The sequence below is a fragment of the Pelobates fuscus genome, chromosome 5, assembly GCF_036172605.1.
Source record: "Pelobates fuscus isolate aPelFus1 chromosome 5, aPelFus1.pri, whole genome shotgun sequence".
In the NCBI taxonomy this organism is placed as follows: Eukaryota; Metazoa; Chordata; class Amphibia; order Anura; family Pelobatidae; genus Pelobates; species Pelobates fuscus.
The window spans coordinates 315,171,108-315,197,388 of NC_086321.1; the positions used below are offsets into that span (position 1 = coordinate 315,171,108).

The 26,281-nt window shown below is 43.0% G+C and overlaps 1 protein-coding gene across 1 annotated transcript; it reads right to left on the reverse strand.

Moving 5' to 3' along the window:
* Window positions 1-219: 219 nt before the first annotated feature.
* On the reverse strand, window positions 220-26,030 carry FAM174C (family with sequence similarity 174 member C). The gene is made up of 4 exons (XM_063457362.1): window positions 25,905-26,030; window positions 8,524-8,759; window positions 1,457-1,576; window positions 220-783 (listed from the first exon to the last, which is right to left on the reverse strand). The coding sequence occupies exons 2-4, from the start codon at window positions 8,757-8,759 to the stop codon at window positions 780-782; spliced, it is 360 nt and encodes a 119-aa protein (XP_063313432.1). The 5' UTR covers window positions 25,905-26,030; the 3' UTR covers window positions 220-779.
* Between the last annotated feature and the right edge of the window lie 251 nt (window positions 26,031-26,281).

Genomic DNA, 26,281 nt, shown 5'->3' on the forward strand with positions numbered 1-26,281 from the left:
TTTGGCAATAGTCAATCTTTTCCATTACTCCCGAATCCCAAATGCTCATGGGTAATTGGATAGCCTGACTAAAAATAAATAAAATCACCTTTGGCAGCCTGGAGACCATAAATAGCCAGTTTACGATAGATACTATGCTACGGCTGAAGTACCCTACAACCGTGCAGCTTTTCTTAAACAGAAAATATAATGACAATTACTAAAAATGGTGAAACAAAGTTGGCAAACAAGAATGTTTTATTAATTTATAAAAAGATACGCTGGAAAAATAAATGTTTGTTACAAAAGAACCCCCATCATACAATTTATGAAATTGCCAGCACAGTTAGAAAAACAAAACCTTCCTATATCCCCAGTGAGTGGAAAATAGAAGGGTTGTAATGTGATTAACCATTTGTCATCACGCAATGCTTTGGCAGTAAATGCACTTACATTGCACAGAAGAACACACTTGCTCACCAAAGAAAACAATAAAAAAAAAAAAAAAAAAAGGAATGTGTATTTTTCTAGAAAGCAAAGCACCATCTTTTCACCATCCACTTCTTTTCAGAAACCGCATTGAATGACACTGAACAAAAGTTAGTTAGTTATCAATAATTAGGGGAATCACAACCTCTTAATCTTCTCCAAAAAGACTCAAACTTCAGTTAGTAATTTTGAGTGGTCAGCGTTTCCATTCTACTCAGTACTTCAGACCATCAGAAAACAGCCTGTGCAATCACAAGAATAGACATAACCACAACAATTGACGGGATCTTTTGCTGGCAGTGACCTCTGCATCACCTGGGAAATAAGACAACAAAATAGAATAAATACATGCTATTGACAAAGGGAAGAGAAAAGCACTAGAAACATTTCACAGTATGGTGTGCATATAGAAAAGGTACATACCGTATATACTCGAGTATAAGCCGAGTTTTTCAGCACATTTTTTGTGCTGAAAACCCCCAACTCGGCTTATACTCGAGTCAATAGTCTGTATTATGGCAATTTTCATTGCCATAATACAGACAATGGGGCTGTGGGAGCTGCAGACATGTTACTTACCTCTCCTGCAGCTCCTGTCAGCTCTCTCCTCCTCCGCCGGTCCGTTCAGCACCTCGGTCAGCTCCCAGTGTAAATCTCGCGAGAGCCCCCCCCCCCCCCCCCAAGGCTCTGCAACACACACACTGCACTCATACACACACACACACTGCACTCATACACACACACTGCATTCATTATATACACACACTGGAAATAAATATTCAATTAATATAATTTTTTTCGGATCTAATTTTATTTAGAAATTTTACCAGTAGCTGCTGCATTTCCCACCCTAGTCTTATACTCGAGTCAATACGTTTTCCCATTTTTTGGGGGTAAAATTAGGGGCCTCGGCTTATACTCGAGTATATACGGTAATAAAGAATATGAAAATAAATCTCTATTCCTAGTGAAACATTAGCTCACTAACCTTCTGATGCTCCTAGCTTCATATATTTTATCCTCATCGCTGTCCATGGATCCCATCTCCATGTTTTCATCATAATCTGACAGCAGGCCATATTTCTTTCTTAAAGGTTTTTTCTTTAATCTGAAAGACAGAAACTCAGTCAAAACATGTTAACCCAACAAGGAGAGTATGGATGGTCATCATAAGGTCCAATCAAATGGTCAAAGAGAAGCATTTGACTGGACAAATCTACAGGCTCAGAGCACATACGCACGCTTTGTGCTGCGGAGAGAGGGAATATTTAAATTAAATGTAAAAAGTAAAAAAGACTAACTGTAAAAGCAAGGAGTGGATGTGGGGAGAGAGTGGAGGTTTAGGCTTTGCATTGCTGGCACACTCTCAGCAATGCCTGCAAGGGTAGATGTTATTAACATCTGTTGCAATAGTTCCGGTCGTGTAAACAAGACCCTGGCACAAACGTTTATACTTCTAAAAGCAGAAGTCGTAATGGTGGTTGGAGTAACCCTTTCATCTTTGCATGATGGTACACTTTTTTGCCTGTATTCACAGTGTAATTTCAGTAAGGAAATAACTATAATGAAAGTCATAATCACAACCGTATAAATTTACTATATATGTAATGTTATTTCATATTTGTTAAAATATGCCTGAAATTACCTTAGTATTCTTTTTTTTTTTTATAATTCTTTATTTTAGTAGTGCATGGAAAGAAACATAAGCAGGTAGTGACATGACATTGATAAGTAATATGACAAAGTATATTGCAGGTATACAACAGGTCATGTCTAAAGACTTGCACTTTTTTTTTTTTATAAACATTCAAAAGGTGAGAAACCGCGACATGCACAAAAAACATTGAGTAGAGATAATTGCAAGCTTGTATTATGCATGTCAAGAAGTCTAATCAGTTGTCAGTATACTAAACTAAGGTATGTTACTGCTTATACAAGGGCCACTGTGTGTTACAAGAGACTTTGAGAGATGTTGTATGATTACCAGTGGCCTGGTTAGAAATACCGCCAGCACATCTTTATAGTGACATATATGCTAGGCCTGCATGATAAAACACGATATGTTGAAATTAAGACTAGGCAATCAGCTCATAAACCAGCAAGATAAAAAAAAACAAAAAACACATTAATAATAAACAAGAATAAACAGTATGGAGGCTGTTGGGTTAAAAGAAGAAAAAAAAAAAAAAAAAAAAAAAGTTCAGCCTATGCCCAGACTGGGTGTACTGAGTGGGCTGTGAAAGTTCTCCTGACCCAGGCCCGAGGAGATGCTGATTGTGGCAAGTTGAAATTCCCCATTTTCGCACTCCCATCCCCAGATATGCTCAGGGGGCAACACGCCAGATTTTGGGGCCTCTTCACGACGTTTTTGCAAGGCATTAGCCGTGGTTACTCCCCAGATCAGAGCCAGTGGGTCGTCTTCTGGGATCTCTCCCTTCACATCTCGCTGCTCAGGCTGATGATGGCTTAACGAGGGGCATGGACGCAGGTACCTTTCAGGATGTAGAGGCGCCGGGTCGGCGTTTGGTAAGCCGAGCTGCATGTTCCCATCTCCAAGCTCTCTCCAGAGGCATGTGCAGGGCTCCCCATAAGGCAGCAGAAAGACCTTCTTCCACATCTTGTGTGCCTCTGCTGCCTCGTGTTGTGCAGAAGCGCAAGGTGCCGCCATCTTAGGTGTGTTTAGCGGTCGGTGTTGATCGCCTTTGTGGTTTAGCAGGTCCGGCAGAGAAGTGTGCTGGCGGGGACCGGGATGACCCCCACCGGTCCAGAGGGGGGGGGAAACGGGACCAGTCAGTTGCTCCATGGGAGAGCCAGTGAGGGGCAGTGAACAAGGAAGCGAGGAGGCGGCCGTCCACCCCGCTCCTCGCCCGGCTAGGCCTCGAATTCCGGAGTCTCGATGGTTTGTTTCAGGCGTTAGTATTCATGGATCTGGGCCCAGCACCAGCACCAGCTGTCAATTAAGTAGCAGATTATTGCTTCTGGGCTCAGATTTGGTACAGGTTTTGTCCAAATTCAGCTCTTTAAGCTAAAGCCCTTGGGAGCTGCTCAGACATGCGACTTGCCCGCATGGCGGTCCGGCCCCGCCCCCCATTACCTTAGTATTCTAAACGTTTATAGTGACTAAAATGTCAATTAAGAGGGACACTATAGGCATCCAGACCACTTAATTGAGATGAGGTGATCTGGGTGTCATGTGCCTGTAATGTACTGAAATATATTTCTAAATTAATTGTAAATAATAAATCAGTATATTCTCCAAAAGATATAGCGGAAAACCTTTGCCAATTTTTATGGAAAACGTTATAATCTAAATGGGGACTCATTAAACAAAATAAAAATTAAAGACTTCCTGAGTAACCTTGAAATCCCTAAAATAACAGAATTTAAATAATTATTCTGTTATTAATAAATAACAGAATTATTTAATAATAATAGAATAATAACAGAATTAATTAATAATAATAAATAACAAAATTAAACACACCATTTTCATATATAGAGATTCAAAAGGTCATCTCGGAACTTAAACCTAGTAAGGCCCCAGGGTCCAGATGGCTACTCGCCAATATTTTATATGAAATTTCAGGAAATAATTATACCAACTCTTTTAACCATGTTTCAGGGTTTCTCAAGTAATGGAATTCCTAGGGAGATGCTTCAAGACACGATATCGACAAACTTAAAACGGGTAAGGATGCCACATTAACTTCCAGTTACAGACCAATATCTTTAATTAATTTAGATATAAAAAATTTCGCAAAAATTATAGCAAATCAAATTAAACTGATCATTCCCTAGATTATTCATAAAGACTAATCAGGGTTTGTCCTGGACAGAAATCCAATAGATAACACCCGTAAGATAATAAACATCATACATATTGCAGAAAGATCCAAAACGGAAATAGCCTTTTTGGCCTTAGATACCTTACAGGCTTTCGATAGAGTTAACTGGACATACTTAGAATCAGTTTTGTAGTCATTCGGTTTTAAAGGCAAAATTAAAGATAATATGTCTTTATATACAAATCCAAAAGCCAAAGTAGTTAGACCAATGTTTGAATCAAATTGAACACGTCAGGGATGCCCTTTGGCACTCCTATTATTCATACTTTCCATTGAACCATTAGCCATCTTAATTAGGAAAAATGAACAGATTCAAGGACTATAGGTAGGAAACCGTAACTGCAAAATAACTTTATATGCAGATGATGTCTTCTTGTCCATGACAAACCCTGTAGAATCAATTGACGCACTCATTATTTCCATAAATCAATTCTGTAAAATTTCAAATTATAAAATTAATGTTCAGAAATCTCAAATTTTAACAAAGTTTGTTTTTGTAATACGAACGTAGAGCTGATGAAAAAAAACTAGAAAAAAACCAACATAGATTACTTGGGAATTGAGATCAAACTAGATATACTCAGTATGGTAAAATTCAACTATATGGAATTGTTGAATAACTTGACATCATACTTCTTCTTTCGTAAAGGATTGGAAAGATCATGGTTAGGCCGAATAAATAAATAAATAAAATGTACTTCCTAAAACTCTCTACTTTAAAACTATATTTGGAGGGGAAAGCATCCAAGAATGATATCTTAGTTAAAGGGACACTGTAGTCACCTGAACAACTTCAGTTTAATGAGGTTGTTCAGGTGAGAACTATAGCTCCCTGCAGCCTCTCATGTAAACACTGTATTTTCTGAGAAAATACAGTGTTTACATTAGAACCTAGGAACACCTCCAGTTGCAGTCACTCAGAGGGACTTCCGAGTTCATAAATGCCTAATTCGCATTATTTTTTTATTTATTATTGCCATTTATATAGCGCCAACAGATTCCGTAGCGCTTTACAATATTATGAGAGGGGATTTAACTATAAATAGGACAATTACAAATAAACTTACAGGAACAATAGGTTGAAGAGGACCCTGCTCAAACGAGCTTACATTCTATAGGCATTCATCAAGTTTGCCGTCTTCATGCTTGGGTGAATACATCAAACATGCTATATCAGCAGACAGGAAATAGGAGGCACTGTGAACGCGGTCAGCAAGGAGCATCCAAACCATAAGTAAACTTATTTTAGGAGTGTGTGTGGGTGGGTAAGTAAGTGACTGAGTGTGGGTGAGAGTGAGAGAATGCGCACCAGAGCGCGATGACGCTTCTCAAAAAAAAAAGCGTCCTATTGGGCCCTGTGATTTCGTCATTTTGATGGAAGGGTGCATGGCCTGACGAGGAGCTCGGTGCTGGAACGGAGGTAAGTTTTAATGATAAAAAGGTCTCGGATTTATTTTTTATTAGGGGCAAGTTCATATAAAAGCAAGAAAAAAGGCTAGTGGACCTGTCTTTCTTGCTTTTATATGTTGACTATAGTGATCCTTTAATATTAAAAAAGGAGGGGTGGCATATCCAAAATATATTATCTACATGGATCAGCTATGTTGAATCACTTTACTCTTTGTATGAATTTGAATTAAAAAAAAAAAAAAAAAAAAAGATAGGTTTACGTGATCTCAAAAATTGTTTGGTCAAATTTGACTTTATTTCTGAGAAAATACAGTGTTTATATTAGAACCTAGGAACACCTCCAGTTGCAGTCACTCAGACTGCCACCAGAGGGAATTTCAAGTTCATGATGCCTAATTCGCATTCATCAAGTTTGACGTCTTCACGCTTGGGTGAATACAAACGTGATGATAGGAGATAGGAGGCACTGTGAATGCGCCTCCTATGTCCTGAAGTAACCCAGGAGCCGGTCAGCAATCATAGCCGACAGTGTGGGAGATCTCCTGCATACAGCGTCGTCTCGAGCGGACAGGCTGAAGACCGGAGACTGAGCAGGAGGTTCCAAACCGTAAGTAAACTTATTTTGTGAGTGAGTGAGTGTGGATGAGCAAGGGAGTGTGTGGGTGAGAGTAAGTGAGTGAGAATGTGAGTGAGAGATTGAGACTGAGTGAGCGAGATAGTGAGTGTGAGTGAGCGAGAGTGTGAGAGATTGAGATAGTGTGATTTGGGGATGGATCTGTCCATCCCGCTCTATCCATCATGGATAGAGAGAGGGATGGATAGATGGATGTATAGAGATGGATGGATAGCGTGTGTATGTTTGCAATTTTTACTATTTGTGTGAGCTCTCTATATAAAGTGTTTCTATGCAAACAAACTTTGGGTCAGAGGGTAGTGTAGGAGGGGGCGGGCATAGAAAGCGAGCTGAGGTGTCATTCAGAATGAACTCCGTGGTAGAGCGCTGAGTTCATTCATAGGGCGACATTCAATGCCGCTCTGTGAAGAACGTGATTAGTGCAGCGCGGAGCCACGCATGTGCACCAGATTGCTATGACGGTTCTCTAAGAAAAGCGTCTGATTGAGCCCTGCTACTTCATCATTTTGACGAAAGAAGGGGTGCGGCCTGCGAAGGATCTCGACGCTGGAACGGAGGTAAGTTTATATCATAAAAAGGGCTCGGTAATATTTTTTTCTTTAAAAAAAAAAAATATATATTTTTTTTAAATTATATAATAATTTTTAATAAGGGGAAGTTCATATAAAAGCAAGGAAGAAGGCTAGGGAACCGGTATTTCTTGCTTTTATATGTAGACTATAGAGATCTTTTAACATACCTAAACTACCTCTAGCTATTCTATTCAATATAAATAACAATGCTTATAGAGATTTCATCCCTCCCCTGGACACTTATGTATGAGTGGATGTATGCATGTATGAGAAATATATTTGAAATAATATAGGTTTACGTACTGTATTATATACTGTAAAATTTTACATTATTCATGTGTTAAAATATGCATTATTTAATTCAAAACTTATATGAATAATGTCTATGTATGAGAAAGAAAAACTTGTCAAAAATAAAGAATTTATAAACAAAAAAAACATAGAATGAGACAGTCCCTCAGGAGGCATCCACAAGGTTATAGATTAATGATAAAGGAAAAAAGAAAAAGAAAAATAAACAGCAGAGTGAAACCAGACAAACAGAATGCGGTAGGAAGGTACCATAAACGTTATGTTAAGGAGAGTGCATTAGAGAAAGGACTATTGCCCCTGTGCCTACCAAGGGCATTTCAAAGTCCTGCAACAAAGTGAGGGACTTCAGGAGCCTGTGCCCAGGTGCCATCTGACAGAGCAGACCAGCCAGCTTGTTAAGAATCTCCATCCGCACCATCGGCTCCTAATCACGTGTCATCCTACGCAGGAGTGAAAAGTGTAGCCCAGCTTGCTGCTTAAATGGGGCCTTCTTCATAGCTAAAGCCTTAGATTCCCTCCTATTGGCTTGGAGGCAGCAAGTTAGCGATGCTTGGTTGCCTTGGGGTAAATTAAGGTGCACGGTTTTCTAGCTTTTGCTAGAATTTTTCAAAGATCACATCTAGCTTTGATATCACACCTGGTGTTGTACCGCGCAGATGGGGAGCACAGGTGGGGTTAGCCATGATGGGTGCACCCCTGTGTTGTTAATCTGCTTGTATGGCTTTGCCTGGCTTTTCCATCAATTTATGGCAGCCTCCCTGGAGGTGACCTACGGTCTGGGAGGGGGTGTAACTGGTCACCTACTACACAATGTAAGCGGTTGCCGAGTCCCATCGGGCCGGGAGATCGACCAGCTCTCCCAGATACTGGCGCAGCTAGGCATTTTGCCTCCCCATACTTTATGGGAAAGCATTGGACAAGATCGATGATCTCAGCCAAGAAGACAAGTTGCCAACAGGACGGAGAATGTAACGGAGGAGATTGAAAGCCAAGGAGATCTCACCCTTTGAGACCTCACACTGCGGCAAGGGTGACATTACTACAGATAGATCAAAATTATAGCAATAGGAATAAATGTTTGTATCCCTAACCATTTAATCATTACTTGATTAGCATCATTTTAAAAACAATTCGTCAACATCGTACCATCCTTCTACAACTGTTATGCCAACATAGCAATTTAAAAGTAAGAAGTAACAAGAAGAAAAATAAGATGCATTTTTCTGAGTGTTCAGGAATGTGAGACAGGGTGGGCTCTAACATAATAATTGAGGTTTCTCACCGTACAGTCCGGATGATGAAGTAAAGCACAGCCAATACACTGACACCGATTAGCACATAGAATGCTCTCTGCATCATCTGGAAATTGTTCCAGAACTTCATGACGGGGCCATGCTGTGTTGTGAAGGCAGTAGCAATGTGAGTGGAGGCCGTACTGTTTGTTGTAACATTTTCAGAGTCCCCCAAGCATTTAACAGCAAACACAAGGCAAATTAATAAGCTGATACAGTACCACATCTGGAAGAAAAACATTTTAAAAAAACAGGGGTAAACATGTAGTATTTTTATGTGGATATCATACTTCTGACCTTTTATCAATACAAATTAGGTTTACAGAAACCCCAATGTCCCAAGTAATGATGAAACTCATTTGTGTCTAGTACAAGGATTCAACATTCAGTAAGGAGTAACCTCATTTGTATCCTGTATAAGGATTTATTGACACCCCTACATAGTACATATTTTACTTCCATTTTGCTTTCGCCAGTCTTCAGCTCCTATAACAATTTCATCTTAGTGAAGTTATTATGTGGGCTGGAATCCATGTGTGTCTTCTAATACATGTCAATTAGACCATTTTCCAATTGTTTAACATTGAACTTGTTACCACAGGCACGCACAGCCTCCTCTAAACCCTTTTCTAACTGCTGCAGGAATCCAGAAGGTTAAAGTAAGAAGGTGCTCATAATGACGTCACAGAGGTGAAGTTTTTGTGGAGGTGGAGTGGCCCTTTAACCCTTCAGTACCAAATCGCTACACATTGACAATTAACTATGAAGGAAATACTAGGCAGAAATTCCCTAAATTAGACAATAATGTAATGAACCATTACATGAGGGCTTGACAAATTTTATGGCAAGACAGATAAGCAAGTATGAAGCCTCCTTTCTTTACTGAACCTCCCAGCAGCAAAGAAATCGTTAACAATGATGTAAAAAGATTAACCAGAGTGTACAACAATATCATATAATGTCATCAAGCTCCTCCCAACTCCACTTTCTTTGCTGCTTGCCTCCCAGGTGAGTCTATTCCAATTATATTGCCTTTTGGTAAATGCCTGTTACCATATATTGACTGTTTTATAAATAGATCACTTACACATCCTAAGTGGCCGTATCGATTTTATAATTACATTGCCTGTCGGATCGCAGCCAGACTTAGTCCTGGAGTGTTCGGAAAAGTCCACCGGGGGACCCCTCGGAATGGGCTCTACACATCAACTGCCTAGAATTAATTGCAGGATTCTTTGCGATCCGCAGTTTCGCAAAAGACTTCAATTGTTCACTGGTACTACGCATGGACAAAGTCTCTGCAGTACGTTTTATGAACCAGTTGGGAGGATCCCAATCCAAATTGCTGTCCGACCTTATGAAGGACCTCTACCAATTCTGACTAGAGAGAAATCTATCCAGACGAGCGGAATATCTTCCAGGCACAGACAATCTAGTCGCAGCCTGGTTCTCCCACCACTGGAGGGACGTCAGCGACTGGCAACTAGATCCCTTTCTGTTTCATCAGATTCACTGCCTAGACCTTTTCGCGTCTCGGTTGAACCGCCAGACGGAGGCCTTCTTCAGCTGGCTCCCAGATCCCCAATCCTGGGCAGTCGATGCATTTCTACAACCTTGGCCAGAGACAAGAGCCTATGCGTTAACACCTTTTTCCATGATCGAACACACCCTTTATCAGGTCAATGCTCTGGTAGTGACGATAGTCATTGTAACCCCTTTATAGAGGGCCCAGACCCAATTCTATTACCTCAATTCCCCGACAGTCCAGCAGGGGACTGTCACCCGCTCACTCTTCGAGAACGGCTCCAGCTGGTAGCTTGACCGTTTCAGGGGATCGTGGAATGTCTTGGGACTTTCGATGACAGCTCAGGCTCTCATATGGGACTCCTGGGCACCAGACGCGTCTACCTCTCTGCATGTCAGACATGGGTCAGCTGGTGTTTGAAAAGGTATATCGATCCCTTTTCAGCACCTCACAGCCATTCTTAATTTTCTATCTACCCTTTTTGATCAAGGCAAATCCTATAGGTCGATCCGCTATTTCCGCAGCTCACAACTCTATTCATCAATAGGGAAACACATCTGTTTGTAGACTTTTACGGGGGATTCGCTTGGCCAGACCTCCTCAACCAAGATACTCCAACTTCTGGGACGTCACCCAGGTTCTCTCCTTCTTGGAATCCTGGCCTTCCAACGAGGCTTTGACATTACGCCAACTTTCAGCCAAGCTGGCATTACTTCTAAGTTAAATTTCCTTCCTAAGGTTTTCCGATATTCAAGCGTTTGATTACCATGCTGTAGTTTTCACACCTGAGTTAAATTTACTATCACAAGACGTACGAAAACGAATTCTTCTTCAGTTTTCTACCTTTATTTTCCGAACAGAACGTACCTCTGCGTAGCACGTGGTGCTCGACATTATATAGACTCCACAGCCACGCTACGTCCCCCTTCTGATTTTTTTATGTCAGACCGCACAAACCGGTCTCCACTCCCACTGTCGCACGGTGGATCAGATGGACTCTTGTCCAAGCGGGGATCGACACCTCCTTTGGAGCACACTCAGTCAGAGGAGCAGCCGCATCCTCGGCCTTTCTCTCTCTAACATCCTATCATCTGTGGATTGGTCCAGGGAATCGAGATTTTGTACCTTCTATTTGAAACCTATGCCACATGCTGTATATTCTATCATATAGGAGCGCTGGTGCAGCAGAGCCTAGAGTTTTGTGATTGCACGCAAAGACTCCTTACACTGTAAATATTTTTTTTAAAGAGTTATGGTGGCTATTGTCCATTTAATTTACAATATTATTTAAAGTCATAAGTAAATGTTCTAACATGGGGGCGGGGCCTGACCTGCAAGCTGTATAGTCGCATGGCGGAGGAGCTCCCGCAACACATGCTACTTTTAGGGGGAAAACTCACTGAAACCAAGCCTGAAATGAGACCGGGGCACGCTACCCAAGCTGGGGGCACCCTGGTAATCTTACCGATACCAGACCCGAGTTTCTCCCGCAATCCTGGACCTCAGGAGGCAGGCTGCGGCCTAAGGCCGATGGAGCTGGGGAGAGACGGCCGCTCTCCTTACCCAAAGGCTGGGGGTACTGAGCCATTGCCTACCCGCTCCCCCCCCTTGGGACCGGTGGGGGTGATCCCGGTCCAACCTCTCCAGGCAGCAGGGCTACAACGAGTGCTGAAAGCAGAGCCTCACAGGCAGCCCTTCGCTACACAGGCCTATACAATGGCGGGCGACACGTGTGACCACAACCTCACTGAAAGGGACCACTTCCAGTACAAGCTTGATGCCTTATTCGACGCCTTCTGGGCAAAACTGGCAAGCAGAGAGAGACAGAACGCAGAGTCAGTGCACTCACCCAAGGGCGAACCCGCACATACCCGCCGCAGCCGCACGGGCTCCCGTCCGACGAGACCAAGAACATGGCGCCGGAGATGGAAACCCCTCCTGCCTGCACATAAACAAGCGAGATCGTGCTGCGCAATGATGCCAACCCGAAGTGAGCTACACGCTCCACACAGACACAGCATGAAGCCGAGACCCACAACGCCACCAACTACTGGCAAGCTTCCCTCACAGCTCCGGACCCACCCGATATCACGGAGAGCCCCAGACTATCGGAAGGGGACTCCACTTGCCTGTAGCTTTGAAGCAGGCCCTCACAGCGACGGGCGGACGAGCCAGCCCCTGGAACCAGCGACGCTGCACCATAATATGCCCCAGGAGGACTCCAAAGTATCCCCAACATCTCTCCCGGTGCTGGGCATAGGCTGACAGTAAATCACTGAGGGACATACTTAAAGCCTCTGCTGCTGAGGACGCTGTCTATGCCACACTGCAGCCTCCTAAACAGAGACTCCCTAACAATGTAGGACTTTAAGGAAATATTCACTGTTCGACTGTTTTGATTTAGCATTCCCATAATATTCTGTTCATACTTGTGTAATGCCTTACTGTACTCATCTATCACACTCTCAGATAGCCTGTCAACTTCTCATTTAATGAGGCTAAACCTGCCTGCCTGGCAAATACTATGTGTATTTCTTTTTTCATACACTTGTGACTCGCAAGCATATACCATACCAACGCTCTCAAATAGCTGCACACACCTGAATAACGCATGCTGACCACACAAATTAAATACTAGCATTCTTAGGACACGCATAACCAACTTGAACCCAAACTGTATTAGTAAACATGTGTGTAGCTGTCTTAAACGTACTTTAATCGCAACATAAAAATGTGCCGACTCAGCGTAATGGAACAGAGCAATAGTTTTAAATGTTTAACACCTCATGTCATATGTTTCATTGTGAATGATGCCTATTTTCTGCATTTGTTTATTGTGATGATGCAGGAAAATCTGTTAACTCATGCACAACAAAAAATAAAGAATTAAAAAAAAAAAAAAAAAAAAAAATGTTCTAACATGGTCAGGATCGGACTCTGCATAAAAAAACAAAAACAAAAAAAAAAAACAGAACACAGACATAAGTTTTTGATGGCTACTGGTCACCATTAAACTTTAATCAGTAAACTTTTAATACATTATGTCATGCATGGTTTCCTAAAGATTCACGGCATTAGCAAGCGTATTAATCAGGTTTAATGTTGCCATTTTACACAAAACTCACACAGTATGCCTTTATTTGTGTCCACTACATATAAACTGTGCTTGTCACTATAATGCCTGTGCTAATTTACCTAAACAGCAATTAAATAGCTTTTTTTTTTTTTTTTTTTTTAAATGTACTTCCGTTTACGAAATGAAAAAAAACACACAAGATTTGTTTAACCCTTTAAGACCGGAGGGCGTACTATAACGCCCTATTTTAAGTGGCTCTAAACGCCATCGGGCGCAATAGTACGCCCTCCGGTCTTTTGTTACTTACTCGGTCGCCGCCGATCGCGGTTGGGGGGACTCCCAGGGAGCCCCCCACAGCACGTCCTTCCTCCTGGGGGGCTTCCCGGCCATGTGAGAGTGAGGTCCTTGCGAGGACCTCACAATCACATGGCCGGGTTAGCTGGCTGAGGCATTGCCAGCAGGGGGACTAACTTTAATGACAGTTAGTCCCCCTGCTGGCTGGAAATAAAATTAATTTAATAAGTGTAAAAATTTTTATATATATATATATATATATATATATATATATATATATACACATACACACATATATATACATATACACACACATACATTAATTCTACACATATATTTATGTAATATTTTTACATAATTAGGTATCTTAATTAATTACAATTAGCGGGACCTGCCTGACAACCCATGCCGAAAGTAAAGGGAATTTAATGTGCTAGCACTATATTTAACCCTATAACTTTCCAAGACACCATAAAACCTGTACATGGGGGGTACTGTTCTACTCGGGAGACTTCGCTGAACACAAATATTAGTGTTTCAAAACAGTAAAATGTATTACAACGATGATATCGCCAGTAAAAGTGAAGTTTTTTGCATTTTTCACGCACAAACAGCACTTGCACGGACGATATTATTGCTGCAATACTTTTTACGGTTTTGAAACAAATATTTGTGTCCAGCTTAGTCTCCCGAGTACAACAGTACCCCTAATGTACAGGTTTTATGGTGTTTTCCAAAGTTACAGCGTCAAATATAAGGCTTGTGTTTCATTTTTTTCACATTAAAATTTGCCAGATTGGTTACGTTGCCTTTGAGACCATATGGTAGCCCAAGAATGAAAATTACCCCTATGATGGCATACCATTTGCAATAGTAGACAACTCAAGGTATTGCAAATGGGGTATGTACAGTCTTTTTAGTAGCCACTTAGTCACAAACACTGGCCAAAATTGGCGTTTTTTGCATTTTTCACACACAAACAAATACTAACGCTAACTTTGGCCAGTGTTTGTGACCAAATGGCTACTAAAAAAGACTGGACATACCCCATTTGCAATACCTTGGGTTGTCTACTATTGCAAATGGTATGCCATTATGGGTGTAAATTTTATTCCTGGGCTACTATACAGTCCCAAAGGCAACGTAACCACTCTGGCGAATTTCAATTTCAAATGTAACGTGCTATATCTGACCCTGTAACTTCCCAAAACACCATAAAACCTGTACATAGGGGGTACTGTTTTACACGTGAGACTTTGCTGAATACAAATATGTGCATTTTATTGCAGTAAAAGCAAAGAGTATTATGACACTGACAGTTAAAATGTCATGTAGAACTAAAAACAAATAACAAAATGTCTTATTTTCTCCCATTTTTTTCATATTAAATTATGTTTCATAGCTAAATATTTGATATTAAATGAAAGCCCTGTTTCCCCTGAATAAAATTATATATAATAAGGGGGGGTGCATTTAATATGAAAGAGGTGAATTACGGTTGGACAGACATATAGCGCAAATGCCAGGTTTTGTTTACGTTTTGTTTTGTTCACAACGTGTACATTTGGCTCAGTCCTTAAGGAGTTAAATGGAAGTTGAGAGAGAGAAAAAATAAAATAAAAAAAACACATCCATTCTGCTAGCACAATTGCTATCAAATGTATGGATTTGAGATAGAGATTATATAATATATATATATATATATTTATATATTTGGGTTTCCTGTCCCACTACCAACACTTTACATGAACACTCTCCCAGCATTATCTTACTGTTCTGTCATATGTATCAACACTTTAAAACACATTCCAACATGTTTATTCTATCTATATACAAAGTACTATGTGTAGACCTATGCTTTCCCATACATATACATATATATATACATATATATATATATATATATATATATATATATATATATATACACACACATACATGTTTATGCGTTCACATATACATATTTATGTGTGTGTGTGCGCGCATGTAAAAAGTGTACCATCCTCTGCACTGTCTGCTTGTTTGTTTTTCTTCTCCCTCTCTCCCCCCTCACTCTGCTCTTCAGAAAGATATTTATGACCCTCTGCAAAAATGGTGTTGATTTTCTAACAAAACTGTGTCTTATCTACACTCATGTCGCTTTAACCCCTGTATCACAACTCAACTTTAAATTCTATGTGTTGTCTTGCTCAGAAATGCTTCAGACTTGAGAAAGGGAGGTTCTCCTGAAAGCTTGTCATTAAAAAATTCTGTTAGTCCAATAGAAAAGGTATTACAAGATACGAATGTTATCTGTTTTTTTACATCTACATCACTAGACTAATACAGCTACAATCTCTACTTGAACAACATATATAATATATGCCTCCAATCCTCTCTCACTTACTGTTGTTGAGTGTGACTACTTCTGGTCACTCACAAGTCGCCATCTTGTGGTTTCTTACCTGTGTCTTCGTGGTCCTGGTTCCTGGCTTCCTGTCAGTCTGGTTCTACTTACCGAACGCTTTCAGCCCACTTCCTCCTCCAGCTTGCTCGGAGACTAACCTGGAAGTGCTCATTTGAACTATAAGTTAGGCCCAAACCATAGCACCTCGGTCGCATCGTTTGGCGTCATCCCGGTTTGGGTCTATTCCACTACTTGCGGTTTCATACGTACACATACTTTTTCAGATTTCCTGTAGCGGCTTTCGGGTCTTTCACCTGCACGAACAGGGACTCTCGTTCGTCTCCCTTCGCATACACTATCCGATGCATGATTCTTATTATTAATTCGTATTAAATTCATACGAACTGACTGTTTTACACGTATTGGGAACGCATGAACATCTGATTAAGGCATAGGATGTTCGTGCGATTCACCCAGATTGCTAAATCCAGAGGCTACACAAATTTATTGCATGTTTGACAAATTCCAGGTTATGGTGCCCCCTACTGGTTACACATGATATTACAGTTACATTTTGCATGTTGTAGTTTTTAGATCATGCTGATACCTGCTATTTGACTACCATCTATGTGTTTTGTTATGTTATACGCACAGGTTAATTCAGGAACTGTTAGGGGCATTTGTTCCTGTTTTTTGGCAACTCACCAAGGTTGTCATTTCCACGTTGGTATAAAATTGGTTTCTATATGTTATGCTATAACCTTTATCCCTCCTCGATCATATCTAAATGTATTTAGGTGACAATATCTGTCCAGCCTGTTCAAGTCATGAGGTGTTTATCATTTCGTGGCAGCATTTGACAATTTTCACCTTGTATCTAGCAATTTGAGTAGGTCTGGTACGCCTGCCCATCGAGCAGATGCAACTAATCCATCTTCCCTCAGATCGCGGACTATTTTGTCTTACTGCTGAGCTCCGTAGGTGGTGTATTTCATTCCCGGCTACTGCCAGGAAAGCAGAGTTATTCAGACTTCTGAATACCACAAAGGACAACTCGGATGCAGGGGAAGGGACTAGTGGGTCCCAGCAGGCATGATGACCTCATTGTTGTCTTCTATTGGACTTATTAACGATAGACTGGAGAAATTAGAATCAGGCTGCATCACTAACTTGCCTGCTAGGCCCACCGATCCTATTCCAGCTGGTTCGTCTATCACACCGGGTAATTCTCTTGTTCCACTGAAGGTCCCTGAGGTGATCAACCCATCACATGTGGTCCTGGCTAATCTCAAGACAGACATCCTGGAGGGCAAAGGATGTTAACCTGGTCTCGCTCCTAATTGCCTCCCAGCATGTCGTTGAGAACAGGACATATTAATGGTGTTGAAAGCAAGAGACCCAAGATTAAACAAAAAACTGTCAATACCAGAGTTTGTACTGGCCTTTGGGATTTATAGCAGGGCTTGATATAATTGTTTTGAATCTAGGAGCCAAATTTTAAAATACAATTCTTAAAGGGACATGATAGTCACCAGGACCACTGCAGCTTAATGTAGTGGTTCTGGGGTCTATAGCCTGTCCCTGCAGACTTTTCAGAGAAAAGTCAGTGTTTACATTGCTTCCTAGAGACACCTCTAGTGAGTCACTCAGACTGTCATGAGGTGCTTCCTGTGTCAGTGCAGCACCTAAATTCTCCACGCTCTGCATGGAGGTGCTGAACGTTCCCCATAGAGATACATTGATTCAATGCATCTCTATGAGGAGATGCTATTTGATGCAGTGTTTTGCAGACAATCCTATGGAAATATATTGGATTGGATGAGATCATCAAGTTTGAAAATCTCAGCCATCGAGACAGGGCCAGTCAAGGAGAGGCCAGCACAGCTTTTAAAAAAAAAAAAAAAAAAAAAGTGGTGAATAAAAACACTATTCCCTTGCGATGGAAGGGGTCTGGTAACCTAAACACACACACACACACATCATGACAGACACAAACATACACACACCATGACAGACCCATACACTACCACTGACAAAACTCACAGAATATTGCTTGTATTGATACCTGTGGGGACGAGTAGGCGACCGGCCAGGGGATTGTGCAGGTTGGCGGCATGCTCTCGAACCAGAAAACCCCTGCACGGAGCTAAGCCTAACACTGGCAGGCGGGCAGCAAGTTGGAGGATTATGGAGGCAGGCTGCATGCTGGGGGGTCGTGGAGGCGGGCTGCTGCCTGCGAGAATAGGAAGCGCGAATAGGAAGCAGTGATGTTTCTGCTTTGCTCCCCTGCTTAGTGAGACCGGGACCGGAATATGACTTCATCCGTGGGTATACCGTTCTCCCCCGGTAATACATTTTCTGGGTATTCAACTAGACTGTTAATATGCAGTCCTGTCTCTCTCATAATAAGATTGAGCGCACCCGGTCAGAATTGACCTATACTTGCAGTTATATTCTTGCAACCGCAAAGACCTACAGTCTCTGCTTGGCTCGCTCAATTTTGCCATGAGGATCATCCCACAAGGTAATTCCTTCATTTCCCGACTACTCTGTTTCATACAGGGCACGCATGGACCCACAATGGCGTCCCTCGCGAGAGACTGCTCCAACTTTTATGATGACCTGTCTTGCGACACCGAACTGAGCACTACACCCGCTCCGATTCCGTACCCGCCACACCAACCTGCATCCCCACAGACAACTCCAGACTCCGCACCAGTGACCACTGAGATCCTAAGAGATATACTAGCGGATCACCATAGGAAGTTCTCGGAGGACATGGCGGTGCTGCGAGATGACCTGCGGGGGTCTAACGGGCAGAATAAGCAAGCTGGGCAACCAGCAAATCACCTCCCTCCAACAGGCGATGAAGGAATTACAGCAGCAGCAAAAATCCTTTGAGAGTGGCCTGGCTGCCCAAGAAGTCACAAAGCGGCGAAACAACCTCAAATTATGGGGTGTCCCAGAGACCATGGCGGACGCGGACTTGCCACAGTTTGTCATGTGCCTCATGGCTGCCATACTGAAGCCGCGAACCATTAACACTGCGACGCTTCCCGGCATGTTCCGAGTGCCCCGACCTGCCAGGGCGCCGGCCACGGCCTCCAGAGACGACAGAATCCAGTTCCAAAGCCAGAAAGACAGAACAGCGGTAATGACCGCCAACAAAGGTCAGTCTCCCTACCATTTTGAAGAATTGGACTTAAGCTTCTATACAGACCTCTCCGGCAGCACTCTGGCGTGGAGACACTCTTTTCAGCCACTCACCACTCTCCTGCAACACCATAAAATTAAATTTCAGTGGCGCCCCTCCAGAGCAATAACAGTCTTCCACGGGGAAACATCATACATGCTCCAGGAACCTCACGAGAGCAAGAAGCTTCTGCAAGACCTGGGACTACCAGCTGACTCGCAACACCAACAACATCTGTGGAACCCGGCGGGAGCCCCCGAGTTTGCCCCAAGAACGTCCACACCGGACTCTTATGTGTTAGCCACCACCTAAACGATGAACAGCAGATGTGACATCCAGTCTGTCACTTAGTTCAGTTTCACTAAGATTACTTTATGTTCCTCCCAGTTAATCTAACCAGCATTGTAAGCTCACAGCTAAGAAGGCCTAACTACACACCAAGGCATTAACCCATGCCGCGACCAGACCGGTTGCTCCCCAACAAGGTACCCCCTTCCCTCCTGCCCCAAACATCTAGGGGTACCACGGATGAGGGACCCACACTAGTTGTCCTGAAAGGGCAGAGAGCAGGGCACTTTTGCAAGCATTAAGCACACCCCGACAGTCAGGCACTCTCCCCGCACTACTAGTTCACTCCAACAGGGGTTTAAGGGCCCAAATACAACCTGAAAGCAAACTGACAGAGTGGAGCCACGCATGCGACGTCCACTATAGTGTACCCAGTTTTACTACTCACCCTCTTTTCAAGTCTCATGCTATTCCCTGCCTAGCAAGCACTACCATATCCCGACAGCATACACCTGCCAGTGTACTATTAACTTGGTACCATGCGCTCCAAACCCGATGACCCACCTCCCAAGAGAACTGTACACCTGACTCCATACACCACAAACACATTTTCACCAATGTACCGTTGCCATATCCCGTCCTCACAGGTTGATATAACCAGCGCACTCCCGCTGAGGTGCCGATACACTCTTGCTCGTTATTCCTTTGTTATCTTACTATGGTTTACGCTTTAGGTTTTAATTCTTGTATTGCAGTAGCTAAGCATAACACTGCAAACCCCACACCACTTAAAACTCAGCTCACACAAACTACTTAACCCCTTAAGGACACATGACATGTGTGACATGTCATGATTCCCTTTTATTCCAGAAGTTTGGTCCTTAAGGGGTTAACGGTTGTAATAACCCATAACTCTCTTACTGGCAAGCCTTACCTGTACACCACTACTATTAAAAAAAAAAAAAAAAGGCTGATTCCTTATTTGTCACGACTTTGCCTAATATAATCCTCAACTCAGGAGGGACCTTAATTCTCTTGATCTCCAACAGTTGTCAGCTGACATTGATTCACAACTGCTGTCCATCCCTTCCCTCTCCTGTCCTTCACAGGCCATCTCCATATATAACTCTACTCTTATATCTGCCTTGAACACTGCAGCACCACTCCAAACAAGCACCTCGAGGAGGACCCGCCCCCAACCATGGCATACTAAATCAACGCGCTACCTGCAAAGATGCTCCCGTTGTGCTGAACGCTCCTGGAGGAAGTCTCGTACCCAATCAGACTTTCTCCATTATAGATTCATATTGTGTTCATACAGTGCAGCCCTTGCCCTTGCCAAACAGTCCTATTTTTCCGCTCTCATTAGTTCATGTTCCCGCAACCCCAGGCGTCTCTTTCACACCTTTAATTCTCTTCTTCGCCCTGCTGTGGCCACCCCCAAAACTAACCTTACTGCTGATAACTTTGCATGTTACTTCACTGACAAGATTGAACAGCTAAGGAAAGAATTCTCCCCTCCTTGCCTTTCGGTTTCTCAATCACACATAGATCATGCCTTTCCTACCCTTCAGACATTCTCCCCAGCTACTGACCAAGAGGTGGCTGCTCTTCTTTGCTCCTCTCGCCCCACCACTTGCCCGCTCGATCCTGTCCCATCTCACCTTATTAGATCTCTCTCCACTTGTCTTGTGCCTTCTCTAACACACATCTTCAACTGCTCGCTCTCTTCTGGCATCGTCCCTGCTGACCTTAAACATGCCACTGTAGTACCTATACTAAAAAAACCATCCCTCGACCCATCCACCCCCTCTAACTACCGTCCCATATCCCTGCTCCCTTTTTCCTCAAAGCTTCTGGAAAGACTTGTCTTTACCCGTGTGTCTCATTTCCTCAATTCCAACTCTCTCCTTGACCCCCTTCAATCTGGCTTCCGCCCTCTCCACTCTACAGAGACTGCCCTTATCAAAGTTACTAACGACCTAATCGCAGCTAAATCCAAAGGCCACTACTCCATACTAATTCTTCTTGACCTCTCAGCGGCCTTTGACACCGTTGATCATGCTCTCCTTCTTCAAACTCTTCAATCACTTGGTCTCTGTGACTCTGTCCTCTCATGGTTTTCCTCTTATCTCTCCCAACGCTCATTCAGTGTCTCCTTTTCTAATGATACCTCCTCCCCTTGCCCTGTCTCAGTTGGAGTTCCCCAAGGCTCCGTCCTTGGTCCCCTTCTATTTTCTCTTTATACTGCCTCTCTTGGCAAACTTATTACCTCTTTTGGATTTCACTACCACCTGTACGCTGATGACACCCAGCTATATCTCTCCTCCCCGGACCTCTCCCCTGCCGTCCTGCAACGTGTCACTGCTTGCCTTTCTTCCATCTCTGACTGGATGTCCTCCCGCTTTCTGAAACTCAATCTCTCAAAAACTGAGCTCCTTGTCTTTCTTCCTCCTAATACTGATCCTCATCTTTCGCTCTCCCTCCAAGTTTGTGGTACCAACATTAGTCCATCCTTGCAAGCGCGCTGTCTTGGCGTCATACTTGACTCTGGTCTCACCTTTGAGCCTCACATCCAGCATGTTGCCAAATCCTGTAGATTCCATCTTAAAAACATAGCCCGCATCCGCCCCTTTCTTGCACCAGATACTACCAAGGAGCTTGTCCATGCTCTAGTAATTTCCCGCATGGATTATTGTAACCCTCTCCTGATTGGTCTTCCCAATAGCCGTACTGCACCCTTACAGTCCGTAATGAATGCTGCTGCTAGATTGATTTTCCTCTCTAGTCGTTTCTCTCACACCTCACCCCTCTGCCAGTCCTTACATTGGCTTCCTGTATGCTATAGGAGTCAATTCAAGGTACTAACTCACACCTATAAAGCACTGAACAACTCTAGCCCCTCTTATATCTCCTCACAGATCCATAGGTATGTCCCTTCTCGGTCTCTCCGTTCTGCCCGTGACCACCTCCTGTCCGTTGTCCGCACTCGTACGGCCAACTCGCGCTTGCAGGACTTCTCACGGGCGGCTCCCTTCCTATGGAATAGCCTGCCTACCGCCATCAGACTCTCCCCTAGTCTTGCATCTTTTAAGAAGTGCCTTAAAACCCATCTCTTTAGGAAAGCTTATGGCCTCCAAGACTAACCCTTGCCTCACATACCTGTCTCTTGCCCTCTCCTAAAGGGCAGCCCACCTTATTTGATTGTAAATTCCTGTCCTAATGTGTTTTACACCCCACCTCCTATAGAATGTAAGCTCGTTTGAGCAGGGTCCTCTTCAACCTATTGTTCCTGTAAGTTTATTTGTAATTGTCCTATTTATAGTTAAATCCCCCTCTCATAATATTGTAAAGCGCTACGGAATCTGTTGGCGCTATATAAATGGCAATAATAAATAAATAAATAAATATAATATGTATACCGGATTTTGCTACAGCCATTGTGGCTTACCAAACATGTATGTATCAACTATTTTATCCATTATTACTACTAATTATATGGATACTATTTATCCATAATAATTGTATGAATAGAACCTCAGAGAAGAAATGGACATGATTTATACTTGCCTTAAGTGTTCCTTCCTCGCATCTTCCACCAGGGAAATTGTCAACTCTTTATTCACATACATTTGCAAGACATTGGTCAATGGAAGATCCAGAAACACCAATGGATCATCCATACAATTTCTAGTGTATGTGCAATTACAAATCATATAAATTTAGCCACTATGCTTTAGTGGTTATGGTGCCAGGAGTACCCAGCACCCTCCCAGGTTGTCAAGTCAAACAATCTGCATATGGTGTGACAACTTATTTGGGGGTTTGCTGGACACCCGCTGCCACCTCCTCTCGAACCAGAAAACCCCTGAACGGAGCTAAGCCTAACACTGGCATCATACTCTTCTTCTTTCTTGCTTAGTCAATAAAAATTAATAAACAAAAAAGGTGAGGAGGCGACCGGCGAACTGCAGGTAAGTTGTCAAACAGTTTACTAAATCTAAGAAAGAGCCAGGGCACGGTTATCCCCATAACCAATATAGCAGGTTGTAGTGGTCATGAAGCTTGTAGTCTGTATGCGCAGCATTTTGCTATGAAACGCTTCACATACAAAGATATTTAATGATTTAAAGGTACTGCCACAGTCGAACAGTATATACGGTACTGTCATTAGTATATCGTTAGCCATGTGAAAACAAGAATTCCAACTGGGCTAATGTCAACATTGTACATATTCTAAGCACATTCATTGGATGAAAGAACTAAACCGACAGAAGATAGATACAAGTCACCATCCAATAGAAGACCCTCGGATGCCGACAGAAGGCAAATTGTTATTAGATAGTTTGCCATCTTACCAGGGAACAGGTAATAGGTAGTGGTTATTAATGCTTTGAGTAACCCTTTAAGACCCGAATAGCCAAGCTGGAAAAAATTCTCTAGGTTGGTTATGCTTCCACCTTTGCAACAAAAATCTTTAAAAATTATAATACTAAAACTTTGATCCAGTGTTGAGTCCAAGTTCTACACATTATATTATTTTTGGCTTTTACTCTGGCACATTATATTCTTTTTGGTTTTGAGTCCAAGTTCTCCCTGCAATTCTCCTTTTTTGGAGGGAGGATAGACTAAGGTGAGGAGAGGACCAGTATGCAGAAGAGGAGCCATGCCACCATTGGCTGTCTAGCACCAGTATGATTTGCGTGCTAGCATCAGACACCATATTTGCAGTGAGCGGACATTAGCTAGCCTGGAACATTTTACTGAGCTAGCTAATGTTACTGCTGAAGGTCGGGTTACAACTCCAGCCCTTAAAAAGATTAATCCATGTATGTGTAGGGCAGGGGTAGGGAACCATCTCCCCTGATGCTTTGCCAGCATTACGCCTGAAAGAGAGCATTAAAAATGACATAATGGACACTCAGACCACTTCATCTCATTGAAGTGTTCTAGGTGCAGTGTCCCTGTCCTACTTACTCCTGGCAGTTTTTAGGAAACTGCAATGATTACTTTGCAGGACTAAGACTTCCTCCAGTAGCTGTCTATCAGACAGTCACTAGAGGTGCTTCCGGGATCTCCACTCTGCAGGAGGACATCCAGAGTCAGTGAAATATACATAGGAAAGCATTGAGGCAATGTTTTGCTATGGGGAGGGCTGAATGCGCTCACCACAGATGCACATTAGGCCACCCTTTCAGATAACATCTGAGCAGGCGAAGCGACGAGGGACATTAGCGCTGGAATCGGTGTTAGGATCTGCATTCCTAACACTATAGAATCCCTTTAAAGGAGATGTAATCTGCAACATCTGAAGTGATGCAGGTTGCCTGCCTCCAGGACAAGAGGTTGACCAGGCATCTGTCAGGGGGCTAGAGGGGTGACTTTGACGCCCCCTTGAAAGTGCAGTCCAAGGCAAATGCCTTGCCAGCCTCGCGCTATATACAGCGCTGTGCCTACCCCTGGCCTATGATTCCAAAGCAAATTCTGAAAATACAGAATCCAGGCACTATGACAACTTAAAATTAATAAAGTGGTCATGGTGCTTGGACTAACCATTGAAATTTCAAATTCACTTTGAATTGCTGACAAGTCTTGCTTTAGTGAATAACCCCACCCAGGAACACAGCCTAAAACAAAAGACAAAGAGCACTTGCTAATGAGCTTAAAGGATCACTATAGTGTCAGGAAAACAAACCCGTTTTCCTGACACTAATGTGCCCTGAGGGTGCCCCCACCCTCCGGGTCCCCCTCCCGTGGCGCTGAAGGGATAAAAACCCTTGTGACCTCCCCGTCAACGGAGCCTAATGTGCATGTCCTGCAAGTGACGCACGCGCATTCAAAGTGTCCATAGGAAAGCATTTCTCAATGCTTTCCTATGGACGCTCTGCGCGATGGAGGCATAATATGCCTCCAGCGTCGCAGTTGCGCCTCTAGTGGCTGTCCGGAAGACAGCCACTAGCGGCTGTCTTAACCCCAAATGTAAATATAGCAGTTTCTCTGAAATTGCTATGTTTGCATCTGAAGGGTTAAAATCTGAGGGACCTGGCACCCAGACCACTTCATTGAACTGAAGTGGTCTGGGTGACTATAGTGTCCCTTTAAAGGACAAATAGCAGCTGCTGCCCCACAAAAGTAACTAGTCTTTGGCATACTAGATACAAATGTAAGATTAACAGAAGTCTTGTCCTAAAAAAAATATTCAGATCAAAGATACATAATGCTGACATAAGTATACGTGTATTAGTGGGAAATAATCCATTATCGTGGGTTTGGAGACATCCATAACCACTCCACATTGTGGTTTAAACCCCTTCATTGCATTTCCCCCCCATCAATAAACACTCTGCACATATTTGTGTATATGTTGTTAGACAAACAAACCCATTGGAAGACAATAACTCAGATAATTCACATGTACTTTGTTCAAGAAACAATACATAGGATCACACATCTAAACAGGAACACACATCTGCTTGGGGGAAAACTGCCCTCACTCAGGCCTTGGGCAGTGTGAATGCTGATAGCAGAGAGTCAGGACCAAACACAGTGTGTGTGAGCTACGGCAAAAACATGATCGTGCCCTGAGTGCGGCTGCTGAGTGAGACTCACCCTCCAGATGTTACCGAATCGCTGTCACACAATGCACTGTCCCTGGCCTACGAGAAGCTGCGGGTCTCCAGAGCACTTCCGCCTTTTCAAGGCCTCGTTCTCGACATGACGTCATACAAACACTCTCAGTGGCAGTATGGCTGCAGTGCACGCGAATGGGAGTAAGCAGAGGGTGACTGACTACTCTACCCACTAGCTCCACGTCGTGAGTGACCTGCGGCTTACAAAACGTCACACTGCCACTCTCATCATTCCAAGTCAGACCTTACCTGAAAATGGTTTATGTGGGCAGTGATGATCCTCAGTAAAAAAAAAAAAAAAAATAAGGCTGTAGATGTGAATCCTATGCTGTAGGTTAGTTCAGGAGTAGGCAACCT